The sequence below is a fragment of the Lipophrys pholis genome (assembly GCF_963383615.2).
Source record: "Lipophrys pholis genome assembly, chromosome: 2".
In the NCBI taxonomy this organism is placed as follows: domain Eukaryota; kingdom Metazoa; phylum Chordata; class Actinopteri; order Blenniiformes; family Blenniidae; genus Lipophrys; species Lipophrys pholis.
This window is the reverse complement of record NC_137636.1, coordinates 33,489,387-33,511,857: the sequence shown is the minus strand read 5'-3', so window position 1 is coordinate 33,511,857 and position 22,471 is coordinate 33,489,387. Positions and strand designations below refer to the sequence as shown.

The window sequence follows — 22,471 nt, the reverse complement described above, 5'->3', positions numbered from 1 at the left end:
TTCAGTTCCAACAGAAGGGAAGAAACATCAGTTTGTCCTGATCCTCCTGGTTTTAATCTCTGTTCTCGTCTTCACAGGGACCCATCGAGAACGACGTGGTGATCCACGTGGCGCTGATCGCTGAGAGCCAGAGGTACAGTGTATGTGTGTGTGTGTGCGTGTGTGTGTGTGTGTGTTAAACAGGGTCAAATGGCTCTGTAAAGCTTGTTAACCTGAAGCTCCAGTTACTGCTGCTGAGGTCTCGTCCTCAGTGATCGTCTGCTCCTAGTACACGGTGTGTGCACACTGTACACACTGCTTACACACTGTACACACTGCATACACACTGTGTATGCACTGCATACACTCTAACACACACACACACACACACACACACACACACACACACACACTGCATACACACTGCTTACACACTGTACACACTGCTTACACACTCTGTACACACTGCATACACACTGCATATGCACTGCATACACTCTAACACACACAGACACACACACACACATTGACACACTGCATACACACTGCGTACACACTGCATGCATACACACTGTGTACACACTGTGTACCCACTGCATACACACTGCATTCACACTAACACACTGTATACACACTGTGTTCACACTAACACTCTACATACACACTGCAGCTCAGGAGATGAGCATTGAAAGAGGACGGTTTCTTTACATTCACATTTTTTACATTCTTTCCATTCTAAGTTTATCAGGGTATCAATGCAGTGATCGATTGACGCACGTCTGACTCCTGAAGCAGTGGATCCTCCACAAAGATAAACCTGTACGGATAGATTTCCACTGTTCCACTGCAGTTCAGCGGCTGAAGTATTTCCAGGATGATTATGAGAGAGATTTATCGGTTTGGGGAGGCTTTTTACCCAAACTGTTGATAGGGGAGCCACTTATCAGCTTTAAACAGGCTACAGCTACTTTTAGTGAGTAAACTCTCTGGGATTACGATTAATGCTTTTTAAGAAGACGAATATGTAAAAAAAAATCTGAAATGTGCTCCTTTCGTTTATTGCAAGAAAGAAGTATGACCAAGTGAAAATTAAGTTTTTAGAGAAACGGCAATGTTCTACATCATTTCTAACTTTTCCTTCAGGTGAAAAATACAGTTAAAAATGCACTGAGCATGTGCAGAACTACTCGTTACTATGGTCGCGGTGACCAGGACCAGTAGCAGAGTTTTAGAAAAGTTGCCTTTCCCCCCGTCCCTTCCATGTGTCTGTGATTTCATTGCAAAAACAAACAATATCATTTTCAGTGTTTCTGCTGTTGCCGTGTAAACCTACATTGTTTTCAAATCGTGCGAACCTTCTCTGAAATTAAAACACAAAAAGGATGTGTTTTCAATTGAGACCATGTCGTGGGAACGGAGCCTTAGTGCAGGAGAGGAAAAGTTGTTTCACAGCCAGGAAAGATAAACAATATCTGAAATGACTCAGTCAACTGGTAGAAAATCATCCACAGACTTCGCATGTTTTAGTTTCCGTCTTCTTCAAAATATCACAGTATAAGTATGATTCTCTCTAGTTTCAAACGTCTTGCTTTTCTATTCCTGGGAACGGCGACACAAAGCAAACCACAGCTTGGCAGGACAGGATGACTCTTTTAGGTAAAGACCCTCAGACTTTGAGTCCTGGTTCACATTGCACCTCAGAGTGTGCGATGATGGTGGTGGAGGCTGGATGTCTGGCTCATGAGACATTCACATGGGAAATAAAACATCACAGAGAGCTTCAGCTATGTGGCTCTGATGAATTTTCAGCTCTAATTTGCTCATTTGAACCATTCAAAATGAATATGGCTAAACCATATAAGCAATGTGACTCAGCACTTTCTCGATGTTTCGTGCCTTCAGAGTATTTAAAGCAAGTGAGTTGACATTGAGTATTACATTTCTACTTTAATGATTTGTGAGAGTTTCTGATTTGAACTGAGACTCTGCAGGCAGCTCAAACATCTGAGTTGATGCTGTAAACATCCGAGTTCTTCAGTTGGTGTTGTGATTTGTGTTTGCAGACTGCAGGTGTTTCTGAACACGTACGGCATCCAGACGCAGACGCCTCAGCAGGTGGAGCCCATCCAGATCTGGCCTCAGAAGGAACTGGTCAAGGTAATACTGGTCAACCATCCAGCTGTTGATAAATACCCACTATGCCTTCCTACAGATCACATTACTTTAGTGTTTCAGGGCCACATCCACACCTTCCTCTTTGGAGCTTGTATATCCTCCATGTGCACGCATGTTTTTTCTCCAGACTCCCTCCCACGATGGGGAAACAAGCTTTAACTCCAGGTCTCTGTGTGTTGGAGGACTGGAAATCTGCCCTTTGTCTATTGCCACCTGAGATCATCTTCACTGTACCCTGACTGGGTTAATCCAGGTACAGCTGGATACATGGTGGTGGTGCCCCGAGGAGTACACTTCATACAAAGTACCAGTCCAGGTTTCTGGAGGTTTCCTCAGCTGAGGTCGAAGGTTGAAGAAATCATCACACACTTCATGTGACCGGACAAATCAAGGCTGCTAACAGAAGCGGTGGCAGCAGCAGCAGCAGCAGCAGCAGCAGCAGTCGTCAGGCGGTCCCAGTGGTCACAGAGCCCGATATCCTGCATGTTTCAGGTCTGCACTCCTGAATGCAATGAGGTGCTTCTTCTCTGGGTTCATTAGGAGACTGATAATGAAGAACAGTTGATTCAGGTTGGACGCCGCTGATCGAGGCTAATGTCCGCCACCAGCGCTGTAATAAGCTATAATAAGACACCTTTGACAATGAGGTCAGTGTAATAACAGCTCATTTAAGCTCCTGGTAGTGTTTTACCTGAAGCTTTCTCTGTGGGTAATTCAGCTTTGATTCCTGAACACTTCTCGTCTTCACTCATTAAACACACATGGAGGAAATGTTGAAGTTTGCTTACTTTTCGCACATTTTGATGTACTGCCATGGTTTGTTGGCTCGCTGACTGAGAAGGATGGACCAATTAGGAGAGGCTGAAGATAACTTTGTGCTCGATTGAGAGCACTGCTATCACAAATTGTTTCAGGCACTAAGTGAATGCGTTTACGGAGGTCGCCATGAAGAACAACAGTCTCTTCACTGACGTCGCTGTCTGAGTTAAAGAAGCGTTTGGTTTAGATCGGGTGTGTCAAACATGTGGCCTGCAGGCCAAAGCGTGTATATGTTCCCAACTTCTGGTTCCTTTATGTATGTAAGAATAGAGGACGTGATGTTTTTCCAAGAAGCAGAACCGAGCAGCACGTGGCAGCAACACTCGTATCCCACTTCAAGCTAAGTAACTGATTGCCAGCGAAGTAACACTGAAGCCAGACGTCGATGGCTATTTAATGAAATCATGTTAAAGGCTGCAGAAATGCTGAGAATCTGAGAATCAACCTGGTGAGTCAGACAAGATATTAACTCGTCTTTTCATGAATCTTGTGGAATATTTAATAAATGTGAATGTTTTGTACTTCTTTGCACTGGAACTGAAACAAATGTAAAGTTCAGTGTATTTGTACTGATGATACTGTCTTTTCCATGCCTGGATTTATCGAGGTCGAATTAGAGTGTATCTGATTCCTGAACTGAAATAAGTCTGACATCAAAAATGTAGATGTCTTCATTCTCATCAGTTTTCCCTCTGTTCTTGTGTGACTGGATTCTTTCAGCATAAACAAAACTGTTCTGGCTTTGGAAATACAAGCAGTACTTTTCTAAATGCAGACTCTCTCTGTATTGAGCTTATTCCGCCCACCCACCTTCACCTCTGTTACTTCCCTTTGTTGCTCACGACTTCTGCTGATGGACAAAATAGTTTGTGGTGAACGGCAGATCACTGTTTTTATCTCGTCTATGAAACTACCATAAAACATAACAAGCAACGCTGCTACCAGGATATTAAAGTGGAAACACATGAAAACTGAGCTGTGATGATCGGACGGCATCATGTTGCCTCATCCTTCCTTTATGTTGACGTGAGAGGACGACATGAGAAGGTGGACTGTGGTAACGTCCAATGACGTCTTCATCCTGTCATTAGCGGCTCACGGAGCAGATATGATGAGCTTTAGAGTACTGAGGTTGTCCGGAAGTTGTCGTCCAGAAATAGGCAATATGGCAGCACCCTGTTTTTGGCGTGGAATAAAAAAAATGGCATAGGCTCTTCATGCTGCGATGAGGACGATTCCTCTGCCACACAGGCTTCTTGGAGGAGATTCACAGATTGAGGGATTTCTCCTTGAATGCATTGCAGACATGTTGTTGTGTGATTAGCTGCAGTGGCTTGTCTCTTGATTGAAGGGCTCATAATTATCTTCACAATGGAGATTCCCATCCTGTGCTCTGAATGACAAGTGCGATATCGGCGAAAGAAACTGTAAGACTTATTGACGCCACTTTACCAACACAACTGCTCCAATCAATGGTGCAGGAGGCCGATTATATCTGAGCAGTGATCTATCAATATCGCCACAGATCTTGTGCTTCCAGGGTTTCTGCTCTTTAGATTTCCTTCTTGATTGTCCCATCAGTTGCAAGCAGGCTGTGGAGTGTTTGAGGTGATTGATTGGTGATTGTTCATGTTGATTGATCAGTGTAATGGTGAAGCTGTCTCCGTTGGTGAATTGGAGCCACGTGGAGCTGAACGTTTTCAGATCTGTTCTCAGCACATTGCAGAGTCCTGCAACAGATGGAGGAGAAGATGTTTTGACCGCTTATCCATTGGCTTTCACTCATGCTTGAACATCAACAGGTTAGATAAGATGTTTTATCATGTGCTGTAATGCTGTTACTCCATCCGGTAGTAAGTATTCGTCTTATCTTCTCAACTTTTAATGGAACCCGTGTAGTATGTCACAAATGTAAAATCACTTTAAATCATAAGTAGAATGATCACAATATTCTTTGTTTCTAAGAAATTAACTTCCATTTTGAATCAATCTGTAATTTTCCTCCTAAAATTTGGAAACGCAAACTGAAATTCTCTATATAAAACACAATCTGTATATAATCCGTAATTCTGTTTGTGTTCTAAATGATAATTCTCAGTAATAAATGGTTTGTGTTCAAGAACAAAATCCAAATTAAGCTGTTCGGATTAAACTGTGAACAAAAACAAATTACATTTTAATTGTTCATTTGTTTTTAAAAGATAGTAAGTAGTTAATGACAATTTGTTTTTGTGCTGGTTGTAATGTTTCGGCGCTCAGCTATCACTAAACGTATAATTACTCATTCATTAAGGCATAAACCACTTTTCAAATTCAATAAATATTTGAAGAGTTGTCAAACAGAACAAGTTGTATTTTAAAAACATTGGAACATATTGAGGCTTGATTGTTTATTTAAAAAAAGCCATATCAGATGAGGACCGGGCATGTAACTTATTAAACGTTGGACCTCGTGCTAGAAGCACATGCAGGAAGACAGTCATTGTTCTGTGCTGCATGTATGCGTGGTTTCATTACTAAAACTAACAACAGCACCTACTAGTGGCCCAACAGAAATCCAATGTTGTTTTTAGCATTTCTTCTATTGTCCAGGAAACAGACGTTGTTTTCAAAACTTTGCCTTGTAAACGCGAAACTTATCTGAAACAAAAACTCCGTATTTTCCGGGCCATACGTCGTGCCGGAGTATACGCTGAACCATTCAAAAAATGCGTCTGCGCCTGATGCAGCTGGCTATGCAGTCCACTCCTTGTGAAGCTTCCACAAATTCTTCAATGCATTTTGCTTGACAATCCTCTCAAGGCTGCGGTCATCACTTTTGCTGTTGCACCTTTTCCTGCCACACTTTTACCTTCTACTCAACTTTCTATGAACATACTTGGATCCAGCACTCTGTGAGCAACCAGCTTCTTTAGCAAGGACCTTTTGTGGCTGACCCTCCTTGTGGCGGGTGTCAATGACTGTCTTCTGGACATCTGTCAAGTCAGCAGTCTTCCCCATGATTGTGTCGCCTACTGACCCAGACTGAGACCATTTAAAGGCTCAGAAAACCTTTGCAGGTGTTTTGAGTTAATGAGCTGATTAGGATGAGACACCATGACTTTCCAAAACGGAACTTTTCCACAATACACGAGACACTAAATTTTGGATTTTCATTATCTGTAAGCCATAATCATCAACATTTCAAGAAATAAAGGCTTGAAATATTTCACTCTACGTGTCATGAGCCTATATCATATATAGGTTTGACTTATTGAAATGAGTGACAAAAAATATTTTAACATTTTCATGATATTCAAATTTTTTGAGATGTATCTGTATATATGCTCTGATTGTACCTCATTTTGATTAAGATTTTTTTTATCTAAATTGATGTCGGCTTTTAGATAAAAAAAAAATGTATTCAGTAGCTTCTTCAAGTAGTAATTCAAACCAGTAACAAAATATTGTTTGACTCGCCCTCTGTTAATATCCCATTGAGTAGAATAAAACCATGTTTAGACATTTTTGTTAAAGCGGAGCATTTAAAATGTGAGGACGTGTTAATCAACACTCAATAAATGAATAAAATGCTACACACACACACACACACACACACACACACACACACACACACACACACACACACACACACACACACACACACACACACCAGAAGACTCTCTTGTGATGTAAGTTATCTCAAATAATTTCTGCCTCTTTGTCGATCGGGTTTAGAAATAACAGATAATGCGTTTGTAGCTGCTGCTTCAGGTGGGAGGAGCCAGTAGAACCTCAGGGTTTCCTCTACAAAACCTGCCAGTGAGCAGGTTCTGTTCACAGAGTCTGTTGCCGTGGTGACTGACCACGAGCTTTATTCAGCTCTCTCTCTGGAACGGAAAACTCTTGAGTTTCCCTCATTTCAGGGTTAACGTGCTCTGAGTTTTCACAAAACGCACTTTCTGGAATACCCCCCAGGACAGGTGCTCACCGTAATACCAGCTGTGTGATATGTTTTCATAGATAAGTCGCTCCTGACTATAAGCCGCAGGACCAGTCAAATGATGAAAAAAAATGTGACTTATAGTCCAGAAACACGGTAAACTTCACTTGAGATGTTGTCGTGGAAACAGGATTTGTTGTTATCCACACCTAAGTTCTTTCTGAAAAAATGTTGGAAGTTGACACAATTCACATAAAGAATTCCATTCAATTCAACTTTATTTATGGAGCTACAAAACACAACCGAGTCATTTCAAGGCTTTTACAGAGAAAAGGCAACAACAAAGGAGAGGACAAATGAAGTCCCCTCAGGTCATTGTTTCTTGTTTTTCTTTACACAGCGTCTCCATGTCTCCAGAATTGAAGCTGTACCCGCGTGGAAACACTGTCTGTATTTGATGTGAGCAGCTGCAGCAGAGCTGTCGTTCTGCAGGTAGAAATCCTGCATTGAGATGACAGTTAGACACAAAATCTGCAGATGTGTTGTGTGCCTCGGGGAGGAGATGAAGCTATTGTAACTCCTACGTGTAACAAGTCCAGCGCTGGCTGCTATTTCCATCCTGTCCACTCTCCTTCTTTCATCTTTGGCAGATTACACCATTTGCACTGTCATATCTGTGACACCGAGCACTGCCTCGTCTGCTGCGTCTGCTTCTCTCACATTGTACCCGTCACTCACACTTCTGGCCTCTCCTCAGACGCCATCTCTCATCTACATGTGTGTTTGAAGTCCGTCGTCCCTGTGTCGTCGTCCCCCACCCCCCACCCCCCCACCCCCCCACCCCCCTTCATACCTGTCTGTCAAACCCTGGTTCTTTCCCTCGCCTGTTATCTTTACCATGTGGTGACTGTTCTCCTCTCTATAAACAACCATATTCACTCCACATTGTCATCTGTTCAGGCTCTGGACCTTTTCTTCCCCCGTTCCTCTTTTGCTGCCTGCAGTCCGTTAACCATGACCCCATCATGTCCATTACACTAACTAACCTCCCTCCCATCTTGTCCATTACACCAACCCCCCATCATGACTATTACACTAACCAACCCCCCCCCCCATCATGTCCAACTGGGTCTGTCATCGTTCTGAGAACTGTCATACCTGTTACCCCCCCCCCCCCCCCCCCCCCCGCTGCGTGATGCTCAGCCTCTCAGATGGATGTGCCGTTGTGAGTCAGAGCGGACGCTGTGCTGAATATTAAATTCTGAGCCCAGACAGACGTTTCTTCCTCGACAGAATCTGTTTATCTCCGAGTCGCCGCCATCTCAGCCGCTGCAGGCTGCGTTTTCACCTCACCTCCTTCCTCGCAGCCGTTTGATTGTGTTGACAACAGCTGTCTGATGATGGGAGCAAGTGGCAATTACATTTGCTAAGTGTGACTCCCCCCCCTCCCACCCCCTCATCATTCACCCCAAAGCCTATCCTCTCACAAAGTTCTGCATCTCCCCCAAACCCGTCCTCTGAGCTGCTTCTATCTGATTCTCTGGATGAATATCACTGTCCTGCAGATGCACTTCGTTACCTCCTCTACTCATCCTAATGAAACCTGGAAGAAACACTTAGTAGAGAAAGTGCAGATCATTATACCTCTTCTTGTTCCAACAAGATTTTTGTCAGTTTACGTGCCGCCTCTGCTGTAGAAATGTGTAAAATATAAGAAATGTTGAGCGTGTCAGCACCAACCCACACGAAAAAAACAAGCTGTTCCATAATGATGCCCAGCTCTTGCTTCTCCTGGAAGTGAGCAGTGGGCGTCGTCCCTCTAGAAATTATGCTGGAGTCTCGTTGTGCAGGAACTCGATGAAAACTGCCCCGTCTACACTGTTGAGTTGGAAAACTTATGAAACTTGCAACCACCGTAGTTTTTTTTTTTATTTTATTTTTTTTACATATATTAGAGCCAAAATACTTTTTTATAAATTGGACTTGCTGCTACTGGCTGTCACTCACTCCCAAACCAACATCTGCTACTGCCCCCTGTCGGACGAACACATCATTGCACATCACACACAACTCTTGAGCAATAGTTGCCTTATTACAAATGCATTTCTGCCATTTTCAGTCTTTAAGTTACACTTTTTTTTTCAGTTGTTTGGCTGGTTGTGCGTTTCACATAAGGAAATTACTTGTTATGTCAACCTACTGGTACATCTAAAAAAATTTGAGTATCATTTCAGAAAGTCAAACCCATATATGATATAGGCTACATCATATATGATATGATATATTGCACAGAGTGAAATATTTCAAGCTTTTATTTCTTGAAATGTTGATGATTATGGCTTACAGATAATGAAAATCCAAAATTTAGTGTCTCAGAAAATTGTAATATTGTGGAAAAGTTCCGTTGTAGAAAGTCATGGTGTCACATCCTAATCAGCTAATTAACTCAAAACACCTGCAAAGCTTTCCTGAGCCTTTAAATGGTCTCAGTCTGGGTCCGTAGGGGACACAATCATGGGGAAGACTGCTGACTTGACAGATGTCCAGAAGACGGTCATTGACACCCGCCACAAGGAGGGTCAGCCACAAAAGGTCCTTGCTAAAGAAGCTGGTTGCTCACAGAATGCTGGATCCAAGCATGTTCATAGAATGTTTAGTGGAAGGAAAAAGTGTGGTAGGAAAAGATGCAACAGCAAAAGTGATGACCGCAGCCTTGAGAGGATTGTCAAGGAAAATGCATTGAAGAATTTGTGGAAGCTTCACAATGAGTGGACTGAGAGGCTCAGAATCCAGGTTGCTTGAAGTCCAGTGTGAAGTTTCCTCAGGCTGTGATGATTTGTGCTGCCATGTCATCTGCTGCTGTCGCTCCACTGTGTTTTCTGAAGTCCACAGTCAACGCAGCCATCGAGCAGGAAACTTCAGAGCACTTCATGCTTCCTTCTACTGACAAGCTTCATGGAGATGCTGATTTCATTTCCAGCAGGACTGGGCACCTGCCCACACTGCCAAAGGGACCAAAAGCTGCTTCAATGACCCTGATGTTACTTTGCTTGATTGGCCAGCAAACTGGCCTGACCTGAACCTCAGAGAGAATCTCTGTTCTATTGTCAAGAGGAAGGTGAGAGACACCAGACCAACAATGCAGATGACCTGAAGGCTGCTATCACAGCAACCTGGGCTTCCATTACGCCTGAGCAGTGCCACAGGTTGATGGCCTCCATGCCACGCCGCTAAGACGCAGTAATTCATGCAAAAGGAGCCAACCAAGTATTGAGTGCATAGAAATAAACATACTTTTCAGAAGCCTTACAGTTTTGTTTAAAATATCCTTTTTTGCTTGATCTTATGTAATATTCAAATTTTCTGAGACACTGAAATTTGGGTTTTCACGTAACCAATCGATATGGGGAAAACATACAGCATATGCACAGAAATAACTGGCAGTTAGATTCATACTGGCCATTTTCTTAACATTTCTTCTATTTTTGATGTTCTGGTTGAAGAGATAATGTCAGCGATGGTGTTTTGGTGGTAATCTGTATGCAGCCAGTGTGAACGGTGCCTTCTCAAATCCTTCCAGGGAAAGGATTTCCATCAACAGCCATAACCGCGGAGGGGAAAAGCATAAAAAGGTTTTGACTGATAGCAGTGTTTTTCTTTCTATTTTTCCTTTACATTGGAGGAGTTGTTATCACTGCTCCTCTGCATATTGTCTGTATAAAGAGATACAATCTGGTGTAATACCAGTCACAATCTGTGCTCCTTTCTTTCATTTCAACACAAATGTGGGCATATTTATTAAACTAATATTTGAACATAACACGTTTTACAACATAGGGATTTTTAGAATATCATTCGGAGCGTCAGAGGTTCTCTTAAATGCACATTAACAGATACAAACTATTCTTTTAAAGCTTTTCATGGTAAAGTCTCACAAACGGAAAGTCTGATCCAGCATTCTATACACACCTACGCCATCATTTGGGCTGTTTGTCACAATGTTGAATGCCAGCCGGCATCTTTACCATCAGTCCCTCAGCCCCAAGGTCTCTGTATAGGTAAATCTCCTTGTACATATTTGTTGACTCTGACGGTTACATTTCTAACAACCTGGCAGTGTTTACAGCTCCTGTCTGAGCCGATATCAAATGGAGGACTCCTATGGCGGATTAAAAGTTTTGTTCAAATCTTGTCAGTAAATATTTGCCCGTTCTCACTCTTCCATAGCAGAGGCGTAAAAACAAGCATTGACTGGAGGTTTTCTGTGACTGGGTGAGGCGTTCCACCTGTTTGTGTCTGCTGGATGTGCTGGGGTCAGTGGAAAAGCAGGAAAATGAAAGGATGCTTTGATAGCCTGCCTGCATGTTGTCGCTGCTCATTGGTATTCTGAACACTACGGGTGTTGGGTGCAGAGGTTCTTCCATCCTCTTTCAGCTTTTCTCCTCCAGGTGTCATCTGTTTGGGCCGCGGCTTACCAAACCCCCCGATTCCACAACCAACACCCCCATCCTTTATAAGTCTACACATTCATAGAAACAGTCGTCCTTTTTTCCCTCCTCTTTTTCAGTTCTATCTTTAAATTGGCAGTGTTTTCTTGATGAGCTCGGTGTAAGCTTTTTCACCTCGGTACTGGAGCACACGGGAGTGGCAGAGCACCACCTTTTGGAGAGCAGCATGTATTGCAGTGAGTTTGTGGTGGAAGTCTGCAGCAGGGAGGACGGATGATGGACACATTTCCCGCAGCAACACTGGAGCATGTGGGTGTATCGATGCTGTGTCCACACAGAACAAACTGTACGGGATTTAAATGGAAAATTCATAGATTGTCTTCATTGAAACACGTTCTCTGCCAATTTCTTATTTACGCCATGATATACCATGATACCATGATATACATACATGTTGAAACACACACACGGTTTCACTCCACTGGGCTTCGAACCAGCAGAGGCTTGAAATCAATACCCAGCTCCTTCTCTTTGCATGTTGTTGTGACAGCAGGTAGCACAGTGCCAGTAAGCTTTCATCTGAAGCAACAAACACTTTGTGTAGAAAGAGAAAGTCTGGAGCTTCTGTATCCCCGTCGCTGTCATCTTTAAATGCATATTGGAGACAGCCGAGCAAGACGGCCACAACCTTTTCATCAGCTCTGTTTCCATCGACTGATTAGCAGCTAATTACTGCTCCACCTTCAGAAAAGTCAAGAAGTTCATACATAAATTTTTGGTATATTCTATTTTTCTTGACTTGCACAACAGAAGTTTCATCCACTTCCTGAGTATGAAACTCCTGACCTCAGCCCCCTCAAGTCCAGCTTCCTCAGCCAAAACATTGCTGGAATTGAACTGTATTGCTTTCTACTCACTCTGTGCACTGGACATCATGCCCCACTGACATTACCATTTTGCAGCTCATAAACTGGCTTTGTACCTAAGATTACCTACACATAGATTGACCTATTTTGAGCATCTTAGGGTTCAGCGCACATTAACCAGAGTGTGATCGGAGATCCAACCCAAAACCCTGTAACTGAAACTGTTCCACCAACTAATCTAAAGTCTCCAAGAGGCGAACAGTCCTAAAGATGCACCGCCACTATTGCAGTCAGTGCACAAAACTGTTGAATCAGAAGGGATGGAAACACACATCAGTGTAAAGGTGGCTGCTCATATTTCTAACAAACAGAAAAGGTCAAGGTCTTTGTACAAGGAGCTCATTTCGGTCAACAGAAGGTAATGATATAGATATTTACTTTAAGGTCACTTTGTTACCGGCCCCTGTGTTCACTGGGACAATGATCCTGGCTTAATGCTCCAAACGATGCTCATCAGTAAAGCTCGCTCCACCTATTACCTCTCCTGGTCAGATTGTTTACCTTTTTTATCATTACTGTGCCTCCTGATGGTGCATCAAGTTGCTTCTTGCTGCCATGTTTGGGTTTGAATCACAAAGGTCAGTTTCAGTGACTTGCTGTAGTGAACCCTGTTGGAGAGAACGGCCACATACAAACACAGTGTAATGTATAGTGACTATCAAAGATGTGAAACAGGTTCATGAAGTAGTACAGCAAGTTAAACAAACAAAACAATTTAAATCTGCAAGCAACAGCAACACCTATAGAAAATATATTTTTTTAAGAAAAAGGGACGTTTTCACAGTCTGATTGAAAGTTGAACTCCTGGTTCACTAAAGACTGAATAATCCTGATGTTAGAAACTCCGCACATCATTTCTTATCATTTGACATTAGTTGCATCATCTTCAAATTCCAATAGATTGTAATTATGATCTATATTCAAACATTTCAAGAGAAAAATCCTGCAAGGAAAAGACATTCCATTTGAACCTCAGCCTTTGGTGTAGTACAGGGGTGTCAAACGTAACGTCTGTGGTCCACAACCGGCCCGCAAGAGGCTCCAATCACCAAGCAAATTATTCAAAATTCAAAGATAACAAATTTCTCAAGTGTTTTGGACACAACACAACACGGAAACCCGAGTTGAGATGTCAGTGATGCTGCTGTGAAAAACCATCAAACTCACCTCAAAAGCCGTGCTGTCAGCGGGGGTTCGTAAAGACACTCAGAATACAACAGCAAGTGGAGAAGTTTTTAGGACATTTCACTGTATTTTGTACTTGAAGCTTTCGTTAAAATTGGTTTTATGTTAAGATTATTTCAGTAGTAATTGTTTAGTTTTGTAAAAATATCAACATTTTCATTACGTATACTCCACATCACAACAAAGAAAAACTAGAGTGTTTTAATTTAAAGGTTATTACGGCACTATTTCATCAGACCAGTCAACTCAAGATAACATTGGACTGTTTGTGGCCCCTGAACTAAGGTGTGTTTGACAGCCCCTGATGGAGCACCTTGCCTTTAAATGACTCTGTGACCATCAGCAGACACTTTCTGACACTGTAGGATATGCTAAGTGGCTAACGTGGAAGCTAACTTTACCTTTAGTTCATTGTGATGACGACTGTTCCTGCTACAGCAGTGTTCTGAGTTCTGGTGCCCCGTGGGTGTGCTCGGGTCCACAAAGCACGCCGCCGATGGCAGCGCGGGGACCGTTCATTATCACCATGTCTCATAACGTTACGCCCAGATAATATCACGACGTGCCGCCGCCATATGGAGGTAATTTCAGTTTATGAGTTGCAACAACCAAAAAAAGTCTCAGTGGGACAGTCAGATGTTAGACTCATGCCTTCATTATGCCGTGGAGTGGAAGCAGGCTGCGCGGCATTTCAAATCAAATGTACTTTTAAATCTCAAAGCAGCACTGATGCAATCGCTGGGACTCACACAGATAACCGTGTTTTTATTCCTGCAGTCACAAAGTTTAGCGGAAAGATTATGTCAATGTTGAATTTTCTGATAAGGTATTTACTTGTGTGTGTGTGTGTGTGTGTGTGTGTGTGTGTGTAGGCATACCGTTTCCTCGCCGTCAATAAGAAGCTTGGTTTGAGTGGGCGTCCAGAGAGGCCGGTGGGCTGCATCGGGACCTGCAAGGTATTTAAACACACATAAACACACACCCATGGGTCAGGGGTCACCAGGGGTCACCAGGGGTCACCAGGGGTCACCTCCCACAGAGGAATCTGCAGATTCAGTGAATGCTCCATAGTTTATTCTCATTCTCAGTACTTGTTGCATTTTATTGTCCTAAGCTGCTGTCAGGCTGTGTGTGTGTGTGTGTGTGTGTGTGTGTGTGTGTGTGTGTGTGTGTGTGTGTGTGTGTGTGTGTGTGTGTGTGTGTGTGTGTGTGTGTGTGTGTGTGTGTGTGTGTGTGTGTGTGTGTGTGTGTGTGTGTGTGTGTGTGTGTGTGTGTGTGTGTGTGTGTGTGTGTGTGTGTCGTGCTAATGTATCTTTGCTGATGTTGTTTGTAGTGTTTTAAAATCCCAAATGAAGGTCAGAGCAGGACCAGACACGTCTGGCTGTGGCAGCTTCCTCAAACAAATGAATCTCCCAACGCACTGCTAAGACAATATTATTATGGAGAATTTATGGAGACGGTGGCAGAGCGCCAGAGGACATTATCGTGGCCTGTGCGCATGTGTGTGTGTGTGTGTGTGTGTGTGTCTCCTGAGTTTTGATTCTCCCTCCATCTGACGATTGATGGCTTGTTTTATACCCTGCCCACAATAATGTACACGTGGCTACTTGTGAGCCATCCGTCTTCTAATACGATTGTGTGTGTGTGTGTCCCTCTAGATTTATCGTATCCTGGGAAAGACGGTGGTGTGCTACCCAATAGTGTTTGATCTGAGCGACTTCTACTTGTCCCAGGATGTAATGCTGCTGATTGATGACATTAAGGTAAGTCAGCGTCGCATCATGAGGCTTCACCGGGGCCTCGTCCCCACACCAACCCATATTTCATGTGCTCGCGACGAAGAAATAACCAAGATGCATTCAGTTTGTCTGCTTTTTAAGAGCCTGACATTTGTGAAGAAGACAGGAAATGTGCTGATTTGATTTGATTGCGTTCTCATTTTTACTCGGCCTGACTGAAAGGGCATGCTACTTGAGTAGCAGCATGCTTGATGGCAGTACTGATACCAGCTTATTTTGTATTCAGCATTCAGACACTACATGCATTCTTAACCTGCAGACTATGCGGCAGCTCTGGATGTATTCGGAGAACATGCTGTATGCAGGATTCGGCCAAAATGACTCATTTAATATAGAAAATGCCAATGATACTTTATACATCTTGCAGCCAACTGACTTTCCAACAATCAAGACTTCTAGTTTCTTTAAAAACTGCTACAGTTTGACTGTGCCATATTTATTAAGAAGAGCCGCATTCAAAACGCTAAACATTGTGTGTATCTCACATTTTATTGTAGCATGCTGTTTTCTGGTTTTGCAGAGCAGACATAATCAATAACATATGATCCTCCCATTTTAAACTCATTCTGCTTTTAAATGACTTAAACAACCTGGAGAGTGTACTACATGTACATGTTCACCGAAAGACCTGCTCTCTAACTGATGGTGTCATTTAACTGCAGCCGTACAGTAATAAAGATGTAGTTGACAGATATAAAAACTCAGTGGGTGGCTTTTAATGAGCATATTGATATGCAGAGTAAATGCCTGCTGCAGAACTGTGAAGCTCCTTGTAGAGTTTAAGCTTTTGAAATGTATAATTTCAGTATTAAATTTCATCTTAAGAATTCAAGGGAAACATAGTTGTGCTGTATGTGACAGTATAGATTCCTGATTCGCAGCACTTGTCCCGTCCATCATTTCCTCGGATCTCACTGATCTCTGTGAACCACTGCCACCTTCATAATGAACAGAAACACTTTGATATGAACAAGATTGTGTGTGCGTGTGTGTGTGTGTGTGTGTGTGTGTGTGTGTGTGTGTGTGTGTGTGTGTGTGTGTGTGTGTGTGTGTGTGTGTGTGTGTGTGTGTGTGTGTGTGTGTGTGTGTGTGTGTGTGTGTGTGTGTGTGTGTGTGTGTGTGTGTGTGTGTGTGTGTGTGTGTGTGTGTGTGTGTGTGTGTGTGTGTGTGTGTGTGTGTGTGTGTGTGTGTGTGTGTGTGTGTGTGTGTGCAGAACGCTCTGCAGTTCATCAAGCAGTGCTGGAAGATGCCTGGACGTCCTCTCTTCCTGGTCCTCATCCGTGAGGATAACATCAAGTAATACACACACACACACACACACACACACACACACACACACACACACACACACACTCCTTAATGGCTCTTTTATCTTTTTCCTTCCTTTCGTCTTCTCCGTGGTCTGATGGCTTTCTAAGCATCCTCCTCCTCCTATCTCGCCATACATCTCTCACTCTCTCTTCCTTTGTCTGATACGGGCTCAAAACGTCTCCAAACTCAATTTATGGCTCTTCTCTCCTGGCGTAGCGTCCGTCTCCGCCTCCCTCCTCCGGCCCTCTCTCCTCGCCGCTCTATCTGTCTTTGCAGCAGGAAGGTGTGACTGTGTTTGCTTGCTGATTGGGTGATAATGTCCCTCATTTGTATCACTGTGACCCTGCTTGTGGCAGATTACAGCAGTATTGACCATCATCCAGTGGGCCATATGTTAAATGTGCAGCAGACGTTTAAAGAAAGCTGCTGCAGCGTGTGAAAGCTGCTCGATAGTCGTCAGCCGGCTATCGATCAGGACCTGTATGTAACACGGCAGTGCGCTGGCTAAAGCTGGGATATGAAGATTCACGCACACACTTCAGCCCTGGTGTTTACATGGTTTGTTTAATGCAAATGATTATATTGGCGTCAGTGATGGAGCGGCAATGGGAACCTGTGTGTTACAGAGGGAGCCGCTTCAACCCCGTGCTGGACATGCTGGCCTCCTTCAAGAAGGGCAGCCTGGGAGGGGTCAAAGTTCACGTGGACAGACTTCAGGTTAGTGGATCCAGCTTATCCGACTGTGTCATCGTGATGCTGATGGTCAGAATTTCTGACTTTCTAGATCAGATTAGTCTGATTTCAGAGAAACATGATGAAGAGCGTCACATGTAAACAACAATGTTTTTGGGCCCGTTCTCACCACTAAAACGTTTCTTAGCATTTTGGGTGTCGGTGCTCCGAGCCACTGACAACAGCTCCTCTGTCTCCCGCCGCTTCTCTACATTCGCACCACGGCTCTAGGAAATAGTTCTTCTGCTCACGTAGATGGCCAATAACAACAATGGCGCCCTCCAGTCCTCCTTCAAGTTTTCACTTGAAACGTTTCGTGTATGAGACCTCGATGAGGTTTCAAATTTCATTGACACTTTGCTAATTTCTTTACCTGAGGAACGACTCCAGGAACATTGTGCCGTTTGCTTCCTGACCCATGAACGCTTCCTTTAACGCCACACGAGCAACCGCCTGCAGGCCGGACCCTCAAATGGCTCCTTCAGTCGTGAGGTTCAGTTCCAGGAGCGAGACGACTGCTGTCTACATCATGAAAAGTTGCTTTGGACCACGAGGTTTCCCACGTTTTCGACCCCGTGTCTCCCCTTTCCTCTCCAGTCCGCCACCCGAGGTGGCAGCAGACCCTCCATGGAGCTTTTCCTCTCGTAAACTAATCTTTACCGTAGAGAAACTGTTGTTTCACGAAGACGCGGCTCTCCGCTGCAGAAACAATTAAAATACCTCTCAGAGCACGTTGGTGCCGCGAGTCTTCATTTGATCTGATGTCCTATCACCTCTTTGTTTTTATGGCTAAATGAAGATCCTGTCACGGCTCCATCACTCATCCCCGGACTCGGTGACCCTGATGCTGCTGAAGGTTTGATAAAGAGCAGCTGTCCGGGCAGTATCCCGGCCTCCTGCTCTCCTGCTGGCTCAGGTTCAGGATACCACAGTTGTCTCCCACACAAACATTGACCTCACGCTCCAAAACCTCCAACGGACGGTGTCGGGGAGCTTGACGTCTGCCTGTGGTGCAGGAGAAGAGTCCCAGCCCTGAATGTGAACAACGTGAAGCTTGTTTCGGGGGTTTGTCTGCGCTCCGTCACGTTCCATTTGATTTAAGGTGGAACAAAAGTCATTCAAAAGGTGATAAAAGAGGAAGTGCTGTTCAGCAGTGGCTCTTTAGATCTGTAACCTGACCTGAAAAATCAATCAGAAAATATCAGAAGGAACTTCAAAAAGTGGCAGCGCAGATGATTTAACCCTTGAAGTACTGGGCGTTGCAGTGGTGGAAGTTTGAAAGGATTTCTGGGGATTTATTAGAAATTGAAGAATTGACTCCTGTTTTTCATGATAACATAAACAAGTGACAGTGTCTTCACCTTCACCTTCAGTCGCTCGTCTGACGTGTCCAGAAAGTCACATTCAGGCCAAACCTTCATCTAGTGCTATTCAGTCTTAGACACAATATTGGTAAACTGTTCTTAAAGTCCTGACAGGTTCTCTCTCTCTCTCTCTCTCTCTCTCTCTCTCTCTCTCTCTCTCTCTCTCTCTCTCTCTCCCCCTCTCTGTTTCTCCATTTCTCTCTGTTTTTCTCCCTCTCTGTCTCTCTCTTTCTCTCTCTCTCTGTTTCTCTCTCTCTCTCTGTTTCTTTCTTTCTCTCTCTCTGTTTCTCTCTCTCTCTCTCTGTTTCTCTCTTTCTCTCTCCCTCTGTTTCTCTGTTTCTCTCTCTCTGTTTCTCTCTTTCTCTCTCCCTCTATTTCTCTCTTTCTCTCTCTCTCTGTTTCTCTCTCTCTCTCTCTGTTTCTCTGTTTCTCTCTCTCTCTGTTTCTCTCTCTCTCTCTCTCTGTTTCTTTCTTTCTCTCTCTGTTTCTTTCTTTCTCTCTCTCTGTTTCTCTGTTTCTCTCTCTCTCTGTTTCTCTCTCTCTCTGTTTCTCTCTTTCTCTCTCTCTCTCTGTTTCTCTCTCTGTTTCTCTCTCTGTTCTCTCTCTCTCTCTCTCTCTCTCTCTCTCTCTCTCTCTCTCTCTCTCTCTCTCTCTCTCTCTCTCTCTCTCTCTCACTCCCTCGACGTGTGACTCTCACATGATTTCTTTTAAACTTCCCTTCTCCTGTTTGCCATTCACTTCACAGCTTCCTCCCACGGCTTTGAAACACTTCTTGCTCTTCATCATCTCATTGTTATGGGGAGCAGCATCTCTCCTCTCCTGCGCCTCTTTATTTTTGTTTTTGGAGTCGACTTCTCTTGGAATGGCTAATCTCACATTTAGACCACAGGAGGAAGTGAACCGTGCGCCTTCCTCCCACACAGCTGTGCTTCTTCAAACACTCACACTTTAATCCTCACATTACCTCGTTAGACGCTCCGCACACGTCTGGAACATTACACACACACACACACACACACACACATACACACACACACACACACACACACACACACACACACACACACACACACACACACACACACACACACACACACACAGACAGCATCATGCCTTTAAACATGTGTTTTCCCTCCTTCAGACTCTGATTTCTGGAGCGGTTGTGGAGCAGCTGGACTTCCTGCGTGTCAACGAGGCAGAGTGAGTTTGGTCGTCCTGCGATATGAAACTCTTCATTTGGTCCGTCTGGCTTGGGAACTAACATCAATGAACCAAACTAATGAAGTGCTGAAGTTCAAGTTTGAGACACTCAGAGAATGTCTCTTTTGTCATCCCTGACAGTTTCAGATCAATCAGTCGTTAGTAGCACCACATCCTCTACAGATCTTTCCCTATTTTAATTAAACTGTAATGTAATTAGTGATTAATTGAATCATTGATTAACTAATTGATTAAGAGCCTTGTAATTAATTGTTCAGTATTTTATTATACAAAGATCACAAATTTTCAGGGAAAAAGAAAAAAAGGTTGTCAAAGTTTCATTTGTGTCAATTGATTGATTGCTTTTGGTCTGTCTGTCTGTCTGTCTGTCTGTCTGTCTGTCTGTCTGTCTGTCTGTCTGTCTGTCTGTCTGTCTGTCTGTCTGTCCGTCCCTGTCCATCTGTCTCTTTGTGTCTGTCTCTGTCTCTCTGTCCGTCCGTCTGTCTTCAGGATCCCGGAGTTTAAGAGCTTCGAGGAGCTGGAGATGCCGAAGCACTCCAAGGTGAAGCGCCAGACGAGCACGCCCAACGCCTCGGACCTGGAGCAGCAGCCGGAGATCAGCGTGGACGAGTGGCTGAACAAACCCACCTACGAGATCATCCAGAAGTTCCACGTGAGTGTCGGCCCTCACATGCACCATGAACAAGTTAGAAAGACGGAGTCATTTAGCACAAACTTCTGGTGAGCTGATGAGAAAATCAAGAAAAAATACCAAGACCGCCACAGTGTGTTGACGTCTCAAACTGAGGAAAGGCAACGACGCATCACTGCAGAGAAAATCGCAGTGTGTCTGGGAGGCATCAAACCAGAAACACAGAAGCAGGAAGTCTGAAGGTGACGGTTGAAAACCTTTCTAGTGTTTTGGTGGTCTGTTTACATGATAACGGTAAGGTAAAAAGTAGCTCATATAAAATGTACTCAGAGTAAAAGTTCCTTAATTTTTGACAGCAGGAGAATGGTTCCTCGTGAGGAGCTTATGAAGGACAATTAGATATAAATCTCAAAGTAGCTGTTCATGAAAGAAACAACATTACAAATAGCAGTGAAACTGTCAATCTAGAAGTCAAGATGGTCGATAGTCAGAAGCTGTGAGTTTCCCTGAAAGAGCCAAAGAAGACCAGCCTCTCGTGTCAGGCACCATCTCCATGTTTTTAAGACTAAACTCTGACATTCTTTGATATGAAACTGCGTCTACCTGTCAAATAACAGTGTACCGACCACCGAGTCCATTGCAGGGAATGAACTGTTGTGCTGCAATGCACCATGGGAGTTTAGGTTGTTGGGACTGTAACTGCTGTTATTGCAGGCGATAATAGTCTTGTAGTATTGTTAGTGACTGAGTTCTGTTGTGTTTTTTGTGGTTTAGTTAGTCTAGTTAGTTAGTTGGTTTAGTTTACTGTAGTTTAGTAATTGTAATGTTACAACTGTGAGTGAAAATTGTTGTGTGTTTAATCTTGTCCTGCCACTGTGGTCCTGTTTGGTAGTGTCAAATTAAAAGCTTCTGCCATTAACAGTTGGCAAAACAGGAAGTGCTTATTCTCAGGTCAAGGTCTTCATGTTGCTTGACACATAGGTAAATTCAAAATGCAGTTCTCTTTATATATTAATTTATTGATTACATTTTTACTCAGTAAATGTAAAATGTAGCACAGTACCTACATACTACTATAAATACATACTCAAGTAAAAGTACATTTTTTAAAAACAACTTAAAAAATAAATAGAAATAGACTTCGAATATGTTCTGGACTACTTTTAAAGTAGTTTTCAAAGTAGTTGTCAATTGAATTAATATTCAATTATTTATGCTTATTTGTTATCTGCAGGCCTCCTATAGCTCAGTCCCAAGACCTCAGAATGTCACAGTCACACATAAGTTGCTTAGAGAAGAAGCATGATTGTCAATAATTATATCAAAATCAGCATTTTCAGAGCAAAGAATATTTTATTCTTCAATGAAAAGCATTAATGATCAGTTATCCAAACGTGTCAACATTTTGGAAATTAAAAATGAGATTGATCGTAGGTCCATAGAATTAGTCCCACCTGTGTGGATTCTGCAGATAGAATTACTCACCATCTTGGAAAGAAAATTCATCCAAATTCCGCCCCTCTGCTTCAGCATTTGAACTCATCAGGATGAGTCATAGACTTACAAACCAATCAGAGGCCGCCTTTATATACCACATGGCATCAATTGACCAATCATGTTGCTTGTTACTGGGCGTAATGCAAAACCGGAAGTCAGTTGTGAGTTGTGTACGCGACCATATAATTCGTTATATTTTGGCAGAAAAAAAATGGACATCGACATTATACACATATTTTAGATGTCCGCTATTTTTTTCAGCCGTCTTTTCCGATAATTGACCGTCCAAATGACGGCTGGACGGCTGGCTGCCTAAAGCCATGTGTCTGCTACACATGAAAAGATCTCGATGTATCTCCACAGGCACAAGCTGGAACATGAGAATCAAGTCTGGTGTCACATTTTGCTCCAATTGTCCATTGAAATCATCAAAATCAATGCAAACACAACAGACGGTTTCTT

General features: G+C 43.3%; 1 protein-coding gene across 3 annotated transcripts in view; it reads left to right on the top strand.

Annotated features, from left to right (window-relative positions):
- The window catches only part of phkb (phosphorylase kinase, beta), a 145,827-nt gene that overhangs the window by 111,172 nt on the left and 12,184 nt on the right, over positions 1 to 22,471 (top strand). For all 3 annotated transcript variants that reach the window (XM_080493391.1, XM_080493389.1, XM_080493390.1), the window contains 8 exons: positions 78 to 133; positions 2,043 to 2,136; positions 14,327 to 14,410; positions 15,113 to 15,217; positions 16,467 to 16,549; positions 17,191 to 17,281; positions 19,802 to 19,860; positions 20,371 to 20,533. In XM_080493391.1, coding sequence (XP_080349517.1) covers positions 78 to 133; positions 2,043 to 2,136; positions 14,327 to 14,410; positions 15,113 to 15,217; positions 16,467 to 16,549; positions 17,191 to 17,281; positions 19,802 to 19,860; positions 20,371 to 20,533 — 735 coding nt within the window. The remainder of the gene's footprint in view (positions 1 to 77; positions 134 to 2,042; positions 2,137 to 14,326; positions 14,411 to 15,112; positions 15,218 to 16,466; positions 16,550 to 17,190; positions 17,282 to 19,801; positions 19,861 to 20,370; positions 20,534 to 22,471) is intronic.